This window comes from Lemur catta, chromosome 2 (genome assembly GCF_020740605.2).
Source record: "Lemur catta isolate mLemCat1 chromosome 2, mLemCat1.pri, whole genome shotgun sequence".
Lineage (NCBI taxonomy): Eukaryota > Metazoa > Chordata > Mammalia > Primates > Lemuridae > Lemur > Lemur catta.
In genome coordinates this window covers 81,281,204-81,303,993 of record NC_059129.1, presented here as the reverse complement: position 1 = coordinate 81,303,993, position 22,790 = coordinate 81,281,204, and the positions used below count along the sequence as shown (strand labels likewise).

Here is a 22,790-nt window from a genome sequence, read left to right as displayed (position 1 = left end):
AAGCTTCCTGCCAGCTCAGTGGGGTGACATTGATTCCCATTTTTCAATATGTGGACTTTTCCTGAACACTCCTGCTTTCAGCATGAAGTCTAGTTTCTACCTGTGTGAACCTCCTGCCCTTGGGTCCAGAGACCCTATCAAACTCTTTACAGAGTAAAATTGGATCTAGTCTCCTGCTGGGTAGGAGAAGGGAGTGGTTGCTTGGGTTGGGGAAAAAGAATCTAGAAGTCATCTAACAGATCCTTGTATAAACTTTCAGCCAATTCTCCAGATTTCGGCCCCATCCCAACCCTTTGTCTTTAAAAGTATCTGACACTTCTATTTTCAGAGACCACTTGTGGTCTTACAACAGGAACTGGTTCAACTCCTCTCACAGGCAGGCAGTTAGATATCAGCTTTCTCTACTAAGTTACAACTCAGATGAGTGTTTTTCATTATGCAATATTTTGCTGACATTTCTTATTTTTCTGTGGTCACCTCTCCCAACTTTTCTGTAATTGTGAGTTTATGGTTTATGTCTTTTTAAATTCATCTTTTTTTTTTTTTTGTTAAGAGACAAGGTCTTTCTATGTTGCCCTGGATGAAGTACAGTGGCTATTCATAGGCACAGGCATAGTGCACTACAGCCTCCAACTACTGGGCTCAAACAATCCTCCCACCTCAGCCTCCTGAGTAGCTGGGACTACAGGTGTGCCCCACTGTGCTTATGGCCTTTTAAAATTCTTTTACTCTCATTTATTGGTAGAGAGCAGAAACAAATGTGTGTTCAACATGCCACATTAAATCACATCCCCTTGACCACTTTGAAATAGTTCAAGATTAAAAAATTCTGTTCAATGTGATAGCTACTACTGAATCCTCACATGCAAAATAGTGTAATATGGTACGAATGTTTATTTTTATTACTTTAGAAATGTAATGTGAAATCAACACAAAAATATCAAATCAAGAATCTTTAGATGGAAAAACCATGCCCATTTATGAATGTAAGTTATTTGATAGCTTACTATTCTAATGTATAATGATTTATTTCCAATATAGAACACCATTTTTGAGTTTTCAAACTCACATACAAAAAAAGTCACATATATAATCCAGTCAAAACCAATATGTGAATTACATTTAGAAACATGAACTATTTAAGGCTTTATGTTATAATGGAAAACTACAGTCTAGATGAAAACTTCTCTCCATATCCTTGCTTTATACTCTACATGACTAGCATTTTAAAAATATACTGTACCATATTACCACTTCTATTTAAAATATAGTTACAGTTTTAACACCATACTAATTTCTTTCTTACATGAAATACCTTTTATACTTGACCTCAAATTTTAATCAACACAATTAAATTTAGGCAACAAGTCTTTATTTAAACCTGTAGATAAACTTTTGCTTTTCCACTGCCTATCCACCCCAACCTCATTGCAACCTAAGGAGAGGTGAATTAGTATGTACTCACCAAATGCTTACCAAATGAAAAAACAAAAAGTACCAAAGGATCAAATATATACCTTGGTCCGGGTAGTGGTTTTATTTTGTCTTCTTTCATTCCACACAAATGCAATGGCAGCCATAAAGTGAACACCATGATTCATTGAAATGGGGCCCAGTAATTCAAGGATCTGTTGTCTCAAGTTCTAAAACAATTTGAAGCAAATGACAAGTGAAACAAAAAATGAAAATATTAATAACTAGATTGTACTTTTGGGTTTTTTTGAAATAATATATAGTATTTATATGTATTATTACCTAAATAACAGCAGAGGAAATTTTAATAGTGTTAAGAACTACAACCATGAGCATTTTAAATCTAAAAGAAATACAAACCCTATAAAATGATAGTTACCAATCAGCAAAATGCCCATCTAGTCACTGTGATTAAATGCTAGAAAAACACAACATATGAAATTCAACTTATTAAGTCTGATGTAGAGTCTTTTAAAAAATGGTGAGCCATTTTATAATTACAAAACACCTTGTATATAAAAAGTATAGTTTAATCCAAACATCAATACTTAGATAAAATGTTCTAATGGTTCCCACCCTTCCCTTCCCTCAATCTCATATATGTTTCCATGGGTCCCAGATTTAGGTGGTCAGGTCTATGAGTAAAATTAGGTTACTGAGGGATGTCAATTTGACAAATTGACATAGCACAGCATTTGGAGAATACCAAAGAGTACAAGGAATGAAAAAATTTTTTTAAAAATTAACCATTAATCCCATCATCCTGAGATAATCACTGTTAACACATGAACTTTCTTTAGTCTTCTGTCTGCAGATAAACTTTTTTTACACAATTAAAAATATACTATTTGTTCAAGTATGTAACATCCCCATTTCACTGAACTTTTGAGCACTTCTCCATCAAGACTTCTTCAAAATCATGATTATTAGTGGCTACACAATATAACACTGAAAGGATAATTTATTTAACCATTTCCTTATTTATTAAGATCTCTTTTTTGCCATTAAATAATGCTAAAATGAACACTTTGTATATTACATATTTGCATAATTTTGGTTACCTTAGAATTAATTCCTAAAGTAGATTACTAGGTCAAACACTATGAAACTTTTAAAGCTCTCTGTATATATTTGCTAAATTGCTTTTGAGGAGGGCTTTGCATATTAAAATATCAACTTAAAATGTCTTTAAAAAAAGGAACAAAGTTATACCATGTATGAATGAACCTCAAAAACATGTCACATGAAAGACACTAGACACAAAAGACCAAATATTGTATTATTCTATTTATATGAAATACCCAGAAAAAGCAAATCTATACATAGAGAAAAAAGATTAGTGGTAGACTGAGGTTAGGGCTGAGCTCAGGGAGTGAGTGCAAATGGGCACAAGGAATCTTTTTATGGTGAGGTACATGTTCCAGAATTGGATTGGGGTGATAGTTCACAACTCTAAATTTACTAAAATAAATCATGAATTGTGCACTTAAAATAGGTGCATTTTGTGATATGTCAACCATATCTCAATAAAACTGTTAAAAACTATTTGATAATTAATTACTCATCCTTTACAGGGTGCCAAAAATGCTGTACAAATTATTCACATATTCTGAATATAATCTTTGGGAAGGTCCTCAAATATATTCTTGAGCTCTACAGATTAAGTATGAATTGTCTAACCTTTGTGGCTCCAAGATTAATAGTGGTAACAGATGCACATGCAGCAACAGTCATCTTTTCTGAAGAATCAGCTTGATGTAGTATGCTCCAAAGTAATGTTACAGAGGACATGATCATATGAAGGATCGAGAGGATTCCACTGCGTGCTTCAAACAAGTATTTTTGGTCTACATTGACCAAGAGCTATTACAGTTGGGGCAGAAAAATCATAGTATTACTTACTGAGGTTTACAAATGGAAACTTATTAAACCTCATAATCTTTAAAAAGGAGTCAAATATTTGTGCAGTCTTACTTGGTGATACTGTGTAGTTGGATCCAACAAACAGTAATGGATAATGGCTGTGATCCCTTCCAAAAGAGTAAGAATCATATCTGGTGGAATAATTGATGCCATCCACAGAGGCCTGAAATAAAATGCATTCATTTGAACACAAGTTCAATGAAGGCATAGTTCATATTTTATCACTAGTAAATGATGCCAGGCACACAATATATGTTCAATAAATATTAGATAAATAAATGACTAAAAGAATAAATCAGGTGCTTTTCTTTCCTAATCTATAAAATAAGTGAGTTGGACTAAATGTATTGGAATTCTTTTTTGGCTAAAGAATGCTATACAAAATAAACAAATATAGCCAGGGACTCTCTACTTCCTGGAGAATGGCAGGCACATTAATATTAAATGATACAGGCAGTTTTCTTATTATTTTACATGGAGTAGCTAAGGTTATACTGGAGAAAAATCAGACACCAGTCTACTAAACATTTGGCTAATTTTCACAGACTAATTTTGAACATGGCCTGGGGACAAAGATGGAATTTGCCAACAAACCATGAAAATCCAAAACAAGAAATAAAATTAGATGGGAGAAGATTTGTAAATTTAATTTCAGCTGAAATTAATTTCCACTTAGATAACATATCAGATAAAACTGGGGAAATCCTTTCCTTAGGTTATTACTTTTGCCAGCTCAATAGAGTATCAAAACTAATTTCAGCACATGGGAGAAAAAAGACCTGTTTAAATATTCCTTCCCTTTTCTGTTCTAGATTCTCTTAGTGATACCCTTTCTCAAGCTGAATTTTCTTCTTTGTGAAAGTTACATACTATTTATAACCTATTGAAAACCACTGATTTATTTACTTATTTATTACTTATTACTTGTGACTGACTTTCTGGACATTTAAACAGTCATACAGGTGAAAAATTGTCAATGACAACAAAATTAAAAATCAACCCTTACCTACTATCAGATAATCCTGTTTCATACTTGTACTGCTGAATTAGATTATCCAAATTTCTGCATAGCTGTAGTGTCACAGAAATAACCACTCTCTGTAGAACTTTTCCCATGTAAGGCAGAGTAGATGTGATTAAACCAATCCATTGTGGGTGCATCTTACATGCACAGTGTTGATGCAAAGCTCTTATCACTGCGCAGAGAAACATGCCTTGACACGTGATTGGCTGAGCATGCAAGTACTGAAGAGAAGTCATGGGCTGATGGGGACTGATGTGTTCCAGGTCAGACACAACAAAATCAAAACCTGTTTCATTCTCTTCAGGAATAGTCATTACCCGGTGTTCTAGAACAATCAGCCTCTGAAGCACCCTAAGAAGTTGTGACTGGAGCATGCTACCATTGTCAAATTCATCCTCTGAAAAATTAATAAGGCTGTCCTCTGAAAAACCTTCTTCCACAGCAACCATGTTCTTACCTGCCATTTTTTCACTATGCCATTTCTGTGCACTAAAGATAGATGACAGCAAACAATGAAGAATCACTTTCTGAACTTTGCACTTAGATAACATATCAGAAATAAAACTAGGGAAACCCTTTGCTGAGCTTTCTATTACTTTTGCCAACTCAGTAAAGAGGAGGGTCAAAATTTCTATGCTCATCATCTGCATGTTTCGATTGCCTATTAAATCTTGTGCAGTAACCTTGACATGAGTTGGGTAATGGCTACGCATGTAATATAAGCAGAGGGAAATAAGAATTTCTATGTACATAGAACTCCGGAAGTTATGATTTGAGTCCACTGGAATATGACTATAAAAGTCTTTGCCCATAACAGAAATCCGGTGTCTGGCCAATAGATTCTGAAGCAGAGACAACTGAGGAGTATATGCATTATTTACACTAGTGGTTGAAATGGCATTAACAAAAGCAATAGGGTTAGTTTTCAAGATGGCTTTGATCGCAGAGAAAGCATATAGAGTCCTTGATGAATCATACAACTGGAGATACAGGAGTACATGTTGATAGAGAGGATGGATGTTGAAATTGGGAGATTTCCGTGATCCTGGAGAACCCAAGTCACTCTCAATTTCAGAAATTTCTCCCTCTCCACAGCTATACCAGTTCTCTAAATCCAGACCATCACTAAAGAATACACTGGTTTGTTTGAGTTTTTCATTTGAAGTTTTTTTCTTGTCATCATCCTTTTTTCTGGCAAGTTTTACTTTAGGTTTTGCTCCAGGTTGTTTACCTGACTCCTTAACAATTGTTTCTTTCTCTGAGACTTTTTCTGTTAATTTTTCTTTAAAGCTGAATTGAATACTACTGTGACTCCTCTGTCTAGATTTGGTTTCTGTGGAAGCAATAGAAAAGTCATGAAGAGTCTGTGTGGCTCCTGAAATACAAGGTGAGGAGCTATTCCTAGAGATTCCATTTGCCATACACTCATGGTCTCCCTCTGCAGATGCAGACAGAAACTGAGAACTTTCATCACTCAGCAAAGCCTTCTGACTCTGCTGAGTAGAATGATCTTCATTTTTAATCACCTCTTCACCTGGATCTGTATCACTGCAATTTGGGGGCATAGTTTCAATTTCTAACTGAGATGTAACTGATGCAGATTCTGCTTCGAGGCCACTTACAACTTTACATATCAGGTCATACACTACCTGTTGAACATCATCATCTGGGGAGCTTGCCTTTGGCATTTGAGAATCCTCTTGGACATTCACATTTTCAGGATCAACTTCATAACTCAAGTTGTCCCCAGCAGAGGACTGTGAACATCCTGAGTCAGAACTCTGAAGTATTTCTATTTGTTGGTCTGGAAGATCAAAATCAGATACAACCATTGGAATTGTCTCACTGCTGGTACTTAGGAGGGAAAGTCTGTCACTTAATGGATTAACAGTGAGACTGAAGTTCTCTATTTCATCCATTGTAAGTGGCTTTTCACCATTTTCTTTTGATGTGATGAGTTGTACTTGGCTTACTGGTGTATGAGAAAAACAGTAAGGAAAGAAAAATATAAAATGTATTAAAATAATCGAAACGTAGAAATTTAGACTAAACTCGATTTTTAACTAGTGTCATCTACTTATATTTTCCTGTTAAAATTACATTTTATCATTACTTTAGATCTTTTAAGTCAGAAAATTATGTAGGTGACTATTAGAATTTAACAAAGATAATTCAGCAATAGAAGGTCTATTATTCAATTCAATTAAACAGAAGAGTACATTTAATATAGATAAAATATAAAAGTTTACCCTATTCCCCAAAATAAGGCATCATTTCTATTGCAGGTTAAGAGTTTATTTTTATTCCCTGCGTAATACTTCCCCCTTTAGTTATCCTGTTTCTAAGAATTCAAATAGTTTAGGATATAGTCAAATGTATAAGTACATAACCTTATAAGATTTTAATAAGATTCAATAAATATTTATGAATTGTCTCATATGTGTAAGCCCCTAAACCAGGAAGGTGGAGAGAAGGATGCGACACTATTGCTCCTCTCTAAAGAGTTTAAAATTAGTAGGGGACCACATATATATATTCATTCATTTCTGTGATTTTTGGGGGGCATACGATAAATATATTGAGGGGATTTTTTTTTTTAGAAAAGGTAAAAGGCTTAGTGCCATACAAGTAGTACAAATCCAATGCTATCAAATTCAGAGAAGGCATCATGATACTGCAGATAAGGTCTGACACTGATCTCAGAGGGGAGGTGAGAATTCAGCAGATGGGTAAAGTGCTAACACAAAGACATTCTGGCAATAAGCAAGGCAGAGCAAGTTCTTAGAAGATTCAGGGAGAGCAGTGGAAAGGAAGCTAGAAAGAGGAAACAAGGCTCTGTAGAAACATACTAGAGATGGAGTAGGAGCACGATGGTTTGGCTCCAACTTCATCAGTTACCAGCTGTGGGACTTTGAGAGAGCCACAGCCTTCTAAGCATCAGCAACTTGCTCAATAAAATGACATTTTCATTACTGATCTAACAGGGTTATTTGTCAAAAGACATACATGAGATATGTGAGAGTCTTTTGTCCCTAAAGTATAACATATACATCTAATATTAGGGGCCATTACCACTGTATAGAGGGCACCAATTGACAGTTTGTAAAGTGTAGACTTTGTAATAATAGTGAATATTTATGCATGTCACAAACATGACTCCATCTAATGGTCATAACAAAGCCTTGAGAGGTGGGTATTATTATTCCCATTTTACAGATGAGGAAAATGACTCATCAAATATAAAATGTGCATTATAGGTTTACTATAAATTCCCAGGGAAGTATATACAGAGTCTTGAAGGATCAGGATTGCTGACTAAGCTCTAAAGATATTCCCATCAAAATTGAAGAATGTATCTGACCAGAACTGTGGCTGATTCCTCCTCTGAAAGAACCAACTAATAAGAGAGATCCAAGTCCTCTAAGATGGTCAATGAAGTGGCCCACATGGCACTGCTAGTACATGAGGAGAGGAGAAAATAAGCCCATGGAGAAAATCTCACATCCAGTTCTCTTGCTAATCACTGTTTTGTTCGCTTCTCACTTTATTTTAATAACTTAATTCTAAATAAAGCCATTTTACTTTCATGTGATATTCACCATTGTTGCAGGCAAAATCCTGCATGAAATGCTTGTCACTCTCCTCTCCTGGATAACAAGGAGCCTTATTCCAATAACGTTCTGCTTGTACACGCTGTACTGAAACCCTCTGAGTTTTTGGATGAAGCAGGAGCAATAGCAATGGTTCCAAAACTCTGGCAATATCATGTCTTTGTAGGACTTGGTTCAGCCAGGCTTGTCCCACAGAGCTAGTAGAACCATCGAGACTGTTAAGGCTATCTAACATGATGAACAGTGACCTAAAATAAAAACCAACAATTAAAACAAAGAACAAAACACCTACTTTAATTGTAACACTCTAATTTTTCTAAAATTAATATTATCATAAATTATTTCTTATTTTGAATTATTTTAAAGTAGTCATACTTTAAGATAAATTTCAACCACCACATTTTTATAATCTTAATCCCAACAGTCTCAGGAGGTGTACTAAGAAAGGAAAAAAACAGCTTTTGTCCTTTAAAAAAAAAAATTATGTTTTTGAAATTTCACAAGCATACATAACTTTTATAAGATAAATACAAAATAGAAAATAAAACTTATTTAGTCTTGTTTTAGCAATATGTTCCTCTTCATATCACCAAATACTGAACCTTCTGCAAGTCAATACTACTTCTATGTTAGTCCATGCTCCTGTGCTCCCATTCTTTTCGTGAGTCAAACTAAATGCTCAATTCAAGGAAGACCTTCTGTTAAAGGTAGGAAGTTGTGGTTTAAAAATCAGAAAACCTAAGCTTCAAATCACCTGTATGGTCTCAGGCAAGCAATTTAACTTCTCCTGGCCTCTACTGCTTCACTTGTAAATTGAGGAAAGGTAGTTGTCACATTAGAAATGGTTATTGTAAAGTGCAATTTCAATAATATTCAATATATTGTAGGGGTTCAATACATGGTTCAATAGCAGATCCCTTACAAATGGTAATGCTGGTTGAAAAGCACCAGCTAAAATAATGTCCAGTAGAGCACACATCTGATGCTGAGCTGAGCTTTAAACCATAGTTAGATTTCTGGCCACCTCTATGAGACCTGCTGGTGAGATTATATTACAATAGTATGTGAATCTACCTATATATGGTAGTTCCTTTGAAGTTAATGCAAATCTGATATTTGAGGTATGAGTCCCCTAAGTAGTCTAGACAAAAAGTAAAACTGCTCTCAGGCAGCTCAAGTTTCTTTGAATTGATGCATAGATTTTTAAAAGTCTAGTTCAGGCAGAAGATTGAGAATAATTGCTCGAGAAACACTTAATACAATCAGCTAGTTATACACAGTTTCACTGAATGTGAATATAAAGGGCTGCATCCACTGCTGTATCCCTGGCACCTACAATGGTGTCTGACACAAAGTAGGGACTTGATGAATAGTCATCCAATGAAGGGGCACTGGGCACTCCAAAGCTAGGAAGGGAAAATCTGGTAGATAAGTAAAAATATCATGTATTTTAATATAGATTTTTCAAAATAATTTAAAATTTCTTTTTATAAAATGTGTAAACTGCTATCTTCCAGCTTTGCCAAACTAGATAATGGATTAAAGAAGAAAGATGACATTAAGATATCTGACTGTAAAATCTGAATATAAAATGTAACCAACCTGTCAAAGGAACGTGCAAAAGATGAAGACTTATTTATATGAAGATCCCTTGTTAGATGCCAAAGAACTGCAAACTTTGCATGTGCTTCCATTCTTATTTTCTGAGGAGAAATATGGGAGATTAAATTATTTTATTCTCTCTTGAAGATATTAAATGATTTTAGTAAAATCAAAGTAACTATTTAGGAGTATTGTATTATGTTCAATGTCCACAGTACTCAAATATGCCTTGAAATAAATTTTAATTATATTTTTTATGAAAGTAGAAACACAGAAAATACTTAAACATATATAGAAATATTGAACCTAAAGGATCTCACCCTGCCTCATAAATAATTATTACTTAGTTTAGACTTTAGGTAAGTTTACTAGATTACTACATAACAGTAGAAGGAAAAAGGTAATTATATACATATCATGATATTTTGAGTTTAGGAAACATTTTTTGCCATCATTTTAATGTAAACATTTAGTTGTCAACTTAATTTATTGCACTATATAATTTACTTTTTCTCCCAGAAATGATAAATTAATCCCAAATGAGTTTTTCATCACTTATAAAGCTGGTTTATTATACTCAAAAATTTAAACACTTAAAAATTATTTCCATAAGAAAGATATTAAATGACTTTTGGGATTATTTGGAAAAAGATTAAGCATTAAGATAATGGATAGAACAATGCAAAAATAAATCGTTTATAAAGACAAGCACTGCGTATTAGATAATGAGCATGTATTAATATAAACCAAGTAGAAATTGTCACATTATCAAAACTTTTACAGTCTTCATCTAGTATTTATGGAATTCTTCAAGCAAAAGCCCCAAGAAACCAGACTGCAGCTATCTAAACGTCTTGTAATAGGTTAGAGGAGTGCTTACTTTTTCTATGGGCTTTATACATGCTTTTATGAAGCCTGCATTTGTACATTAACCAACAGAAACATGTAAAAATTAAGTAATGAAAGGTATTTTAATTTTTTCCATGGATATGTATCTTTATTCATAACTTAGAAGTACTTCTATAAAAATGAAATGTTATACAAGTAAAAACAGATATATAATTTATCCTGGATTTATATTTAACATAAAATAAACATTAATAGATTAAAATACATGGCTTTATCTAAAATTTTGTTTCTGAACAATTTTGAAAGAATGTGTTGAAGCAGAAATAGAATTTTACCATTTTTCTTGGAATAAACTTTTCATTCCTTTCATTTACTCCTTCATTTACCACTTCCCCCTCAGCCAAATGCTTCATTTACTTAACACAATGTGTTTTTGAACACGATTCATTCAAACTCACTAGCATTTCGAGTTTTTAAAAAATAGTGCAATCCACTTCTACAAGCTCTTCAATAAAATCTCCTAATTATATTAGAAAGCAGCACGGGAAGACTACAGGCTTCACTAAATTACCCTGAAGAGGTAGGTCAATCAGAATGATTGTTCCAGCCTCTTCTCAGGCTGACTTATAACTCAGCCATCTTTGACTTATGTATCACACTTGCTATACATTAGGATATAAAATTCTTATTTTGGATATTTATTATGATGCAAAAATATAATCTCACATATTAACATGCTAAGCTTATAAATATAATTTATACTTTATTTCATTTCACATATACTGGTTAATGTATCCATCAGTTCCGTAACTGAGGCCACTGATCACTCTTTAAATGACCCAAGAACCTCGATCAGCAACTTTAATCATCATTATCCATAACTGGTGTCCTGAAGCAAGAAATAAACTCACCATTTTTGGATTATGTAATTTTTCATATTACTGATGCTTTTGTACAGAACTTTCCTCTAGAAAGAGAATACGTTGATTTTAAAGATATTAAGATCATTCTGAATAAAGCTATTAATATATTACTTCTTATTCAGATACTAGCTGCAATAATTTCCCTAAAGAGTTTCCTTAATTTACGTTTTGGTTAATGGGGTAGGGGATATGTACGTGCACAAGATAAGAGGATTTACCTTATCTTTATGGGTTAACTGCTGACTTATAACATCCTCACAGATGCTAGAAGAAGGAACCAAGTTATGTAATTGATAAAATAGTTCCACACTCTTCTGGTGGTGCTGAGGTGTCCCATCTCCCAGCTGGTCCCACAATGTCAAAGCTACATGCTATAGAAAAAAATGTAAAAGTGACAGAGTTATAAAACTATAAATGAAATCTTATTTAACGAACATTTCCTATGAGATACAAACTAATACCTGGTCTGTGACCGTCAGACCTGGAAAATCTTTAATATTCACTATGCCAATACGATGAACTTTACAAGTGCAGCCTTTCATCTGCTTACTTTCTGGTCACCCAGGCCCTTAGAGCCTTTTATGATAGTGCTTTAATGATATTTTATTTTATTTATTTTTTTGAGACAAAGTCTTACTCTGTCACCTGGGCTAGAGTACAGTGGTGCAATCATAGCTCACTGCAACCTCAAACTCCTGAGTTCAAGTGATCCTCCTGACTCAGTCTCCCCAGTAGCTAGGACTACAGGTACGTACCATCATGCCTGGCTCATTTTTTAAAAAAATTTTTTGTAGAGACGGGGGTCTCACTATGTTGCTCAGGCTGGTCTTGGCCACCTGGCCTCGAAGTGACCCTCCTGCCTTGGCCTCCCAAAGTGCTAGGATTATAGGTATGAGCCATAGGGCCCAACCAATATTTATTTTAAACATCAGACAGACAGATAAGCACTTTCTGCAGGGCCTAGATAGGAACCCATTTCACTGTTCCAGTGATATTTAATGAAGTGATGCTAGAATAAGTTATCCTTAATAGAATGCAAATTCTACAATGAATGCAATTTAATATAATATTTATGGTTGTATGTTAAAGTGAAAAGTAATTCATAGTCCAAATAGCCAAACTACTAAAACTTTTATAAAGTTGGTAATATGTATTTTGGAGCTACATGTGTTAACATAGCACTTGATTTATGACAGCATTAATAAAAATGCAACAATCTTCATGGTTTACCACTACCACATTATAAAAACCAACTCTAATCTAGCAGGAGGAAATATCTACAGGAGCATAATGACTAGAAATGAGATTTTAAAACTTTTTTAGTGTACAGTATAAAGAATCTACCCACTTAAGACACCACAGATGATAGTCAGACAGTATGAGGAGTCAGAAGAACTTTACATGGAAGTTTTGGAGTGCTGAGCGAAAAGCAAAGTGTCACAACCACTTCATCAGAAAATAAGCTCCACTATATAAATGAGCTTTCCTCTTTTTTAGTTGAAATTATTCTCTCCATGGCTTCAATGAAAGGCACTAATACTTGCCTTTCATTGCCCTAATACTCCCTTATCCTTATTTTTTTTTTTCCCCCTCACAAAATTGGGAACAAAATGGGGAAAACAATATATATCAAGTGTGACATTTTCTATGTGGTATGATATTAAGAGGTGTTTAATTAAGCCTGATTATCATCTTTAAAAGCACCACACATGGCAATGATGATTTTAGTCATGTATGCACTTCTCAGAATTTACCTTGAAAAATTCAGTCTTCTCAGCTATATACCTCAGATTTCCCTGAGTAAGGGGAGGTCTAATAACCACGGCTACTCTTCCCTGGTTTGGACTTAAGGGTTGTGCAGGCTCCACGCTGTTTATGTTTTCCCCAGTGACCATGGCCACAGACTGTGTCAGTCCCACTAGGTCCATGACTAGTGAAATAGCAACGCTCTGAACACTGAAATCACTTGCTTGGCTGCAAGCATTCATCAGAGTCTGGAGCCACTGTGGAGGCTGTACATGCTCACAGTCTGAAACAGAAGATGGAAGCAATCAGAGTTCATCACACTAAATATTTCATACAGACTACATTAATTTCAAAGAACAAAGCAACTCTACTCAATTCCTTTGGGCTTTGAGGTGTTAACAAAACCACGGTTTATCACCTAGTCTACAACTTTAAGTAAATAAAGCAGCAAGATTTTTTTTTTTTTTTGAGACAGAGTCTCACTCTGTTGCCCAGGCTAGAGTGTTGTGGCATCAGCCTAGCTCACAGCAACCTCAAACTCCTGGGCTCAAGCGATCCTTCTGCCTCAGCCTCCCGAGTAGCTGGGACTACAGGCATGCACCACCATGCCTAGCTAATCTTTTCTATATATTTTTAGTTGTCCAGCTAATTTCTTTCTATTTTTAGTAGAGACGGGGTCTTGCTCTTGCTCAGGCTAGTCTCAAACTCCTTACCTCAAGTGATCCTCCGGCCTCGGCCTGCCAGAGTGCTAGGATTACAGGCGTGAGCCACCACACCTGGCCAAGAATTTTGTTTTAAATATACATTTTTCTTATGTCAAGTTATATAATCTATTTTCCTGTCCTGAACATATATTAACATTTGTATATTAATCAACATTATATAGTACTCACTGCACCATGTGTATATATAAAAATTTAAATATAGGTAAAACATATGATATTGGTCATAATAAAGGAAACCAGTGAATCTTATGTTACATTATTTTTCTCCAAAGATTCCCTTTTTAGCTTCTAATCACTGGCAATCAAACCATGAAAGAAATCAAACTCACAAAATCTTCAACATATTGATTTCTCTATAGTAACAGTATTGCATTTAAAAAAAGTTACATTAAAACAAGTTTAAAAAATTAACTGGCCAAAAAATTTTCAGTTTTGGTATCTGAATGCTTCTTTAAAAAATAGCATGCTACAGAAAATATTCAAATATAAGTAAAATGGAAACAACCTTACCATTCTCCAATTTTTCTGAACACAACTCTGATGTATGGCTCCCCTCAGCAATGTAAACTGGGAAACTTGAGCACTCCAGGAAGAGCTGACAGGCAGCAAGGAAGGCTGAAAGGTATTCTTTTGAAGTTTTTTGTTTACTTATATTTCTTTCTTTTACATCTCCTTGTGAATCTCTGTCCCATTTTGAAGTCTCTCCCTGCTCTCGACCAAGATCCCCCTGATGCTCTGTAGCCAAAGCCTGAGAAAAAGAGTTACTCTGAACAACATAGAGGTTGATAAGTCTGGTAAGAAACTGTTGGACATACTCCAAGCAGCACTGCATTGCGGTCTTTTGGGTTTTCTTTCCACTTCGGGTTGCTGTTCCCTGTGTGACTACAGAAGCGGGCTGGATGATGGTTTCTTCAGATCCCACAGTGGATGCTGTTTCTGTCTCAGAGGATGTGCTACCAATTGGGATAGTAGCTGTCCCCTGTCCCTCACTCAGTTCTCTGTCAATGTCATCAGTTCGGTCTGCCTGATACTGTATAAATTCAGTGAATCCACTCTCTGAGGATCGACTACTTGGTGGATTTTCTCCATCTTCAAACACTTCAGTAGGATTTTCAAGAGAAACTGATGATACCTGGTAGAGATTTAAAAAACAGTAAAAGGCTAAGTAGGTAAATGTATATTAGGAATTAGAAATGGCCACCTTTTAAAAGAAGTTTTAGATTGGAAATTCACTATATAATCTACATATTCTTTTGAATCTTAAAGTAGCTCCTATACTGATTCATATGACAATCAATACGAGATACTGATATACTTCTAATTAATACATTAATACATATTAATTCACCAAATATTTCTTATTCCCTACATGCACTGCATAAGGTTAGGTTCTTAAGGACAAAAAAATAAATCTCTAGGATTTATATTCTTGTTTTCAAATGACTATTTACTTTATGAAATCACTTTAATGTCTAAATGATATAAAAAATGAGACACGTAAGGTTTAAAAATGACATGTTAAAAACTAGAAAAAATATCTAATGATCATCTTTTCAGGGCCACATAAATATGAAATTTTTGTTGAAATGTACAAAGTACTAATTAAATCTTTGCTATTAATTTTATATTCTTTCAGTGAATAGTTACTGAACTTATATCATGTGCCATGATAGTAATAGGAATAAAAGGAATAGTTTATAATCTAGAGAGGAAGATAGTAGACAATTAATTATAATATAAACAAACAAATGAACCAGTTCCTGGAACAGAGCTGGAATTTATTAGCATTTTCCTCCCTATAATAAGGATAAGTACAATCATCAAGTATATTTTCTGGCTTAAATAAACAAAGGTTTTTCATATCATGAATTCCTTGGGTGACTGTGCCAGAGTATAATTTGAATTTGAAAAAAATCATAAAAAGTGATCTGATTAATATGTGAACTAAATGCACTGCTGCCAAAGGTGGGCCTTACCCACTGTTCCCTGCTTCAGTGAATGACACACTACTCCTCAAGCCAGGAAAACAGAAACCTAGGGGTCAATCTTGGTATCTTTTCCACCTTTCCTCCCCTCCCCCACATCCATATCAGTACAGTGGTTAAGGGTGTGGGACTGGGTCAGCTAGGGCTTTGGCAATCACTAGCTATGTGATGCGTGGCAAGTAATTTAACCTCTTCAAACCTCAGTTTCCTTATCTGTGTAATTGACAATAATTCCCACATTTTATAGTTGCTATGATGATTAAGTAGCAGTATATATAAAGCATGTGGTACAATGCCTAGCACTTAGTAAACAATAAATATTAGTGATCACTCATTACCCTTTTCAATTTATTACTAAGTCCTTTTGATTTGTCTTCCTAAATACATTGCTAATCCATCCATTTTCTATCTTCACTGCCCCCATGTTGTTACAAGTTACTACTGCCTCTCACCTGTACTACTATAGGTCTCCCCACATCCTTCTTTTTGTTTCTCAGATCCATACTCTACACTGCAGCCAGAGTAACTTTTCTAATATACAAATCTGACTATCTCACTTGTCTTTTTCCCTTCAGTGCCTTCCCATTGCTCCTAAGATAAATAAAAGCCCTAATACAGTGAGCAAGGCCCTGTGCCTCTGTCTGCTTCATAGTTGCATCTTTCCTTGTCTACACAGTGCTCCTTTCTGCCTAAGAGTCTTCACAAATGCTCCTTCTTCTGTCAAGTGCTCTCTTCTTTTTACCTTACCTCCATCCCACAATTCCTCTAGGGCTTCACTCAAACATTCTTTCCCCGAGTAAGGCTTCCCTGGCTCCCAGCCATGTCAGATCACCCCATTTTCCACATTCCTACCACTTGATATTTTCCTTTATACATTTATCACAACTGTAATTAAATGTGTAATTACTTATTTAATGTGTGTCTCTCAACTAGAAAGAAAGGGTTGAGAAAGGCAGAGACTGTGCCTAGTTCACCACTGGATACCCAGTGCCTAGTATAGGGTTAGTGCTGATAAAGAGAGGTTGTTTTTTCTATTTCAAAGATAAGAAAACTGAGGCTCAAGGAGGTTTAAAAAAACTTGCCCAAAGTTATACTAGATAAGCTTAGTAGTTGCTAGCAGAGCTCAGATAAGGCAATTCTTTTTTTTTTAAATTATGTTCCAAAACATTAAGGTCAGACAAATATTTTTGTTACACTGGTAATCTTGTATAATGCTTAAGTCAGGGCTTTCGGTATTCCCATCACCAGAAGAGTGTTCACTCTACCTGATAGGTAAGTTTTTATCCCTCACCTCCTCCTACCATCCCCCCTTCATAGTTTCCAATGTCCTTTACATCTCTTTGTACCCTTGTGTGTCCATTGTTTAGCTTCCAATTATTAGAAAGTATATGTGGTGTTTGCTTTTCCATTCCTGAGATAACTTTGCTTAGGATAATGGTCTCCAGTTCCGTCCAAGTTGCTGCAAAACGCATTAATTCATTTCTTTTTATGGCTGACTAGTACTCCATGGTATATAAACACACCTCATTTTCTTTATTAATGGGCACTGAGGTTGATTCCACATCTTTGCAATTGTGAATTGTGCTGTGATAAACATTCAAGTACAGGTGTATTTTTTATAAAGTGACTTCTTTTCCTTTGGGTAGACAGTAGTGGGATTGCTGGATTGAATAGTAAGTCAACATTTCTTTCTTTAAGGAATCTCCATACTGTTTTGCACAGAGGCTGCACTAATTTACAGTCTCACCAACAGTGTAAAAGTGTTCCTTTCTCTCTGTATCCACACTAGCATCTGTTGTTTTTTGACTTTTTAATAATGGTCATTCTAATAAGAGTAAGTGGTATTTCACTGTGGTTTTAATTTGCATTTCCCTGATGATTAGTGATGTTGAACATTTTTTTCATATATTTGTTGGCCATTTGTCTATCTTCTTTTGGAAAACTTCTGTTTATGTCTTTTGCCCATTTTTTAATGAGGTTAAAAATAGAAATTATGTTCAGGCATTTGAGTATGGAGATCCAACATACTGATTTTACAAAAATGTACTAGGTGCATAGAGTTAAATTAGGTTTATAATTTTTTAAGGAATCATTGCTTGACTTATACTTTCAAAAAATGTAATACAGAAAACACTCCCAGCTTTTAAATATGATAATTTTCAAACACTGCAGTGAAGATAACATTGTACTTCAGTAAAATTAGGAAAAAATATATATGTCCTGGGAGCACACAAGATAAACAAAGAGAGAGAGGGGAAAAAGCATACTCCAAAGTTAATGAAATATTATATCTTAAAAATTTACATTATTAATTGTCCTTCAGTTAACATGAGTGGTTATTCCCATTTACCTTACCTGTAACCATCAATAAGGGACTCCAGATGTTTTCTACATAGTCAATCTTCACATATTTGAATATACTATTGAAAGAATGTTAAGGCCTTTCCTTTTCCTACTCCCACTAGTCTCATTCAAATAAAAACCAAAGCTTCAACAGCAGTTAGGACCTATTTTATTTTTATTTCTGTGAAGATCCTAAGAGCATAATTTAAGGAAAACAGTGCAACAAAATGAATTTTCCAGCTATAGTAGAAACAATATATATCACCAATAAAAAGTAGGTTGGTAGGAAAATAAGGGAGACTAGTGTATATAGGATACTCCTGGGGCATATTTAAATTGATTAAGGATTGGCAATGTTCATTTCAGATATGAAGAGCAATACATTTAGATGAATCAAGAAAAAAGTTTTAGGATTAAAACTGATATTTTGGCTGTCTGCGGGGAGGTGGGGAAAGCAACTGAAAAAAAAAAAAAGGGCAATTATACGAACCCAGGGTTTGGGTAATAAATCTGATACTCTAGAAATTTTTAAATCTTCATTTAACATAGTGCCACTGCTCTTAAGTTCAATTTAATTATATAATTCAATGTTTTCAGTCATATTTACTAAAATATTTTAATATTATAAACCTGAAAGCTTTTAAATTATTAATTTTTCCATGGGTGTTTAAGTATATTACTAGTGCCAGACATTAAAATTATTATAATGGTTTAATTCTATTCAACTTCATAAAGAAAGTATTAGGCATCTGAATGATTGAGGAGAATAAAAAGATCCTGGATTTCAAGAAGAGCATGTCAAATATTTAGTGTATATGAAAATGACCAGCAAAGTTTAGACATACACCTGCTGTCCAATACAGTTGCCATTAGCCACATATGGCTACTGAGTACTTGAAATATGGCTAGTCTAACTGAGGAACTAAATTTTTAATTTTATTGAAATCTAAATATAGATACTTTAGTTCTTAGAAAACTTTCAAGTATGTTTGGAACAACTTGTGTCTGTGACTCTAACTTTTCAAGTATAAATTTTGAGATTAAATGTAGATTAAATATTTCTGATCAAAATTTAGCATTTGAATGATATTCTGTAAGTACAAAATACACACTAGATTTTGAAGACTTAGTGCAAAAAAGAATGTAAAATAGCTCACTAATATTTTAATAAGACATCAGTTTTATATAGCTCACATGTTGAAATAACATTGGCTATATCAGGCTACATAAAATATAATTAAAATTAATTTCACCTGTTTTTTACCTTTTTTAATGTGGTTAACAGAAAATTTAAAATTACATATGTCACTCACATTATACTTCTATGGGAAAGTGCTGATATATACAGTTAAACTACAAAGCCTACATGATAGTCTACTGCCATAGCACTCAAACCTAAGAAAGATTCACTAATATTTAAATGCTTAAATATAATGATTTTACTTAGAAACTGCTCTGCTTTGAAGAAATATAACTGGTTTAATACCACAAATAATAGCTAAAATTACCTTTTTGTCTTCCCATTCTTTGACTGAGTTGTTCTGCCCACCTGGAAAATGCAACACACCTCCAGTGCCAGCAGATAATAGTGGAGGTTGAACCTTGCTAAGGATCTTTGAGCAGAGTCTGAGTGAATCTGTGAGTTCAGACAAGTGTAATGTCTGAAGATGGCTTGTTAGGGCAGAGATCATTCTGAGTAACAACTGAGGCAAGTGTTCTGTCTGGATTTCAATGTAAGTCTCCTGAAAATAAAAGTGAAATGAAAAAATTTTAAACAATGTATGACCCAAAAGTTATAATATTTCACTTATTTTTTAATCTACACAAATAAGACAATACTTTTTACTCATCTTCAGTTTTATATGTATCATGCTCTTCATTAACACTGTATAGTCATTTTATTATGATGATTTATAAAATTTCTATTTCAAAATTTTCAATTAATGCTTCAAAAGCATATATTATAAAATAACCCATTTTATCTGCTATATTATTAAAATTATAACAAAAGTGAATAGAATCAGTTAAGAACAAAACAGGCTGAATGTCATACCTGACACAGCACCCTCATACTTCTAGTAGGCTTCAAAATGAGAAAGCAAAGAATTGAGGAGAGAAAACAGAAGGGGAAAAGATTTCCAACAGTCTTCATTTAATACAAAGAATCATTAATGAATATCAATGCAGCATTAGACCACTAAACAGTTAAGATTTTATAACATGCAGTTATGAAGTATACTTCATGTATTTTATATACATATATGTCAGAGGATAATATACTCAGAAAATTTTATGAAAAAATGCTATTCCAAAGGGAAAAAAATCAATTTAATTTTAAAGATGAAATTTGTTTAGAGATGAGGTTTGCCTCCAGTATGAAATATTTGAAATATGTTATTAAAGTTCCTTTATTTTATTTTATTTTTTTACCAAGGTGGTCTTACCAAAGAAACTATATCCAACAAAAAATCCACCAGTAAGCAGAAATTGGTCAGCTGTAACTCAGATGACTCACTACTATCTCCAGGTCCAATCTGAAGTCTGGCATGCAGTGTCCTCCTAAAAGGGAAAATAAGTTTATCAAGTATACTATCAAGTCATGTGACTACATGTGACAACATCATTGTCTTCCTAATGAGAGCCAAGTAAACACTGGGTCACACACAATAATGTTCTTGTGATTACACATTCCATTTCCCCCAGGTACGTTTCCTGAGGGAAATGGAATGTGTACCTCTGTGAAAAATTCTCAAACTAAGATTCCTAGGACCTCTCCCTAACTCCTGTACTGCACTTCCAAGTGTTCTGGATAGATCTCACTTTTTGAGACATATTTCCCATTGCTCCCACTACAGATGTCACCTTCTAGTTAAAATGAATTATTTGCTACTTGATTTCTAACCTCAGGGCTTTTAAAGAAAGACCCATTTGTTCTCCTGAACTACTCTTCCCCAACCTCATTCTTTCATATTCAGAATTCCTCTGCCGTCAAGGTCTGAGATCACATGTTACCTCCTCCAGGAAGCTTCTTTTGATCCAAGCAGTAGAGATCATTCCTCCAACAAATATTCAAATTAAGTCATATTAATTCTATATGACCATACATTGCCCCATACTCTGAAGACACAAAGTAAGAAAATGATATAGTCCTTGACCGACAAGAAACATAAGCATGTAGACAAATAAATGCAGTACTGTGACAGTATGGGAGAAGTTGATTCTGATAAGAAATTTGAGGAAGGGAGAAAGTCAGGAAGGCTACTGAAAGGTGGGTTACCTCTGTATAGGACCTTACCAGATGGGCAAGGGGGAAGAATACTTTAGAAAGAATAGCACAAGTGAAGGCACAGCAGCATGAAAATTAATGTGTTCAGGGAGTAGTTGAGGTTAACTAAAGAAGAATGTGTGTGTGTGTGTGTGTGTGTGTGTGTGTGTGTGTGTGTGTGTGTGTGAATGTAGAGGATGAAAACCCAGGTAGAGCCAGGTGGTGAAAAGATACTTATAATTCCTCTGCATTCCTACATTTTAATCTATTAAGGCATTTATAATTTTAAATTTAATACTAGGAATATACATTTACATGTCTTACTTGTTCCCACTATAAGGTCTTTGAAGACGGACTATCTGCATAGCACAGTGCATTTCAGCTGGGTGCTCAATATCTGGTGAATGAGTAAGCAAACAACTTTCTAAATCATTAAAGGGATTAATGTATAGCAGCAACATTTAAATTTTTTATTAAAAGACTTCTAATCCTGAGATCATACATGTTTACTTTTTGACTACATGCTCCTTAGGATTGAGATGTTAACCTTGTTCTGAGAGAATTTGGTTTAGAATCCAGATTCCAGTCAGGTTCACTAGCATCCTAGGGTTGTCAGACCATTTTTTTAGGCTTTATGTCCTACATGGTAGACGCCTTTTTATCACTCAACAGTGACAACATGGGCTGGTTCTTATGGCTTTAGAAACACAAAAGTGACCAGGACATTTTTTGTTAATCAAAGTAGGAATCCTTCTAGAAAAGTGCGTAAGGTAGCAGCCACAAATTTGCTATCTTCTCTACAACAAAGAAAAATTGGGTTACTGTAAACTGGAGAAGAAAAACCTTTCATCTATGGGGGTATATGAAAACTCATTTCTAAACTCCTTTCCAATTCTAAGATTATATGATCAATGACTTTAAATCCTAGAGGCAGAAATAAGGTAGAATCAGATTATGGCTAGCAAATAAGTAATAGTTATCAGTAGTAGTAGATTGTGTAGAAGAACATGCTTTTCATTAGATTCAACAACTTAAAAATCAAAGGTCAGCTTTGGATGATGCTAAATTAAAATGAATGAAAAGAAAGAACATACCTACAACATTCTTCAAACCAACGTGCAACGTAATCCCACATATAATAAGGCTCGAAGGAATTAAAGAGAAGGTTGGCAGTTTTAATCAGCTCTGCTGTTTTCTTATTTTCTCTTAATTTACTGAAGAAAAAAAAAAAAGGAAAACAAAACCTAAAAGTATTAACATTTTTTTTCAAATTTAAATTTAAGTATTATTAGGGCAGTACATACTCCTAGGTAGTTGCTAG

At 34.3% G+C, this 22,790-nt stretch overlaps 1 protein-coding gene across 6 annotated transcripts in view; it reads right to left on the bottom strand.

The window, feature by feature from the left end:
- Positions 1 to 22,790, bottom strand: part of DOP1A (DOP1 leucine zipper like protein A) — a 98,174-nt gene that overhangs the window by 25,042 nt on the left and 50,342 nt on the right. For 5 of the 6 annotated variants that reach the window (XM_045543949.1, XM_045543948.1, XM_045543945.1 and 2 more), the window contains 12 exons: positions 22,564 to 22,683; positions 20,649 to 20,763; positions 19,713 to 19,946; positions 14,387 to 15,008; positions 13,160 to 13,434; positions 11,624 to 11,776; positions 9,634 to 9,734; positions 8,020 to 8,279; positions 4,403 to 6,392; positions 3,448 to 3,559; positions 3,154 to 3,336; positions 1,518 to 1,643 (listed from right to left, as the gene is read on the bottom strand). In XM_045543949.1, the coding sequence (XP_045399905.1) occupies positions 1,518 to 1,643; positions 3,154 to 3,336; positions 3,448 to 3,559; positions 4,403 to 6,392; positions 8,020 to 8,279; positions 9,634 to 9,734; positions 11,624 to 11,776; positions 13,160 to 13,434; positions 14,387 to 15,008; positions 19,713 to 19,946; positions 20,649 to 20,763; positions 22,564 to 22,683 (4,291 nt within the window). The remainder of the gene's footprint in view (positions 1 to 1,517; positions 1,644 to 3,153; positions 3,337 to 3,447; positions 3,560 to 4,402; positions 6,393 to 8,019; positions 8,280 to 9,633; positions 9,735 to 11,623; positions 11,777 to 13,159; positions 13,435 to 14,386; positions 15,009 to 19,712; positions 19,947 to 20,648; positions 20,764 to 22,563; positions 22,684 to 22,790) is intronic. The other variant, XM_045543947.1, reaches the window with a different exon arrangement.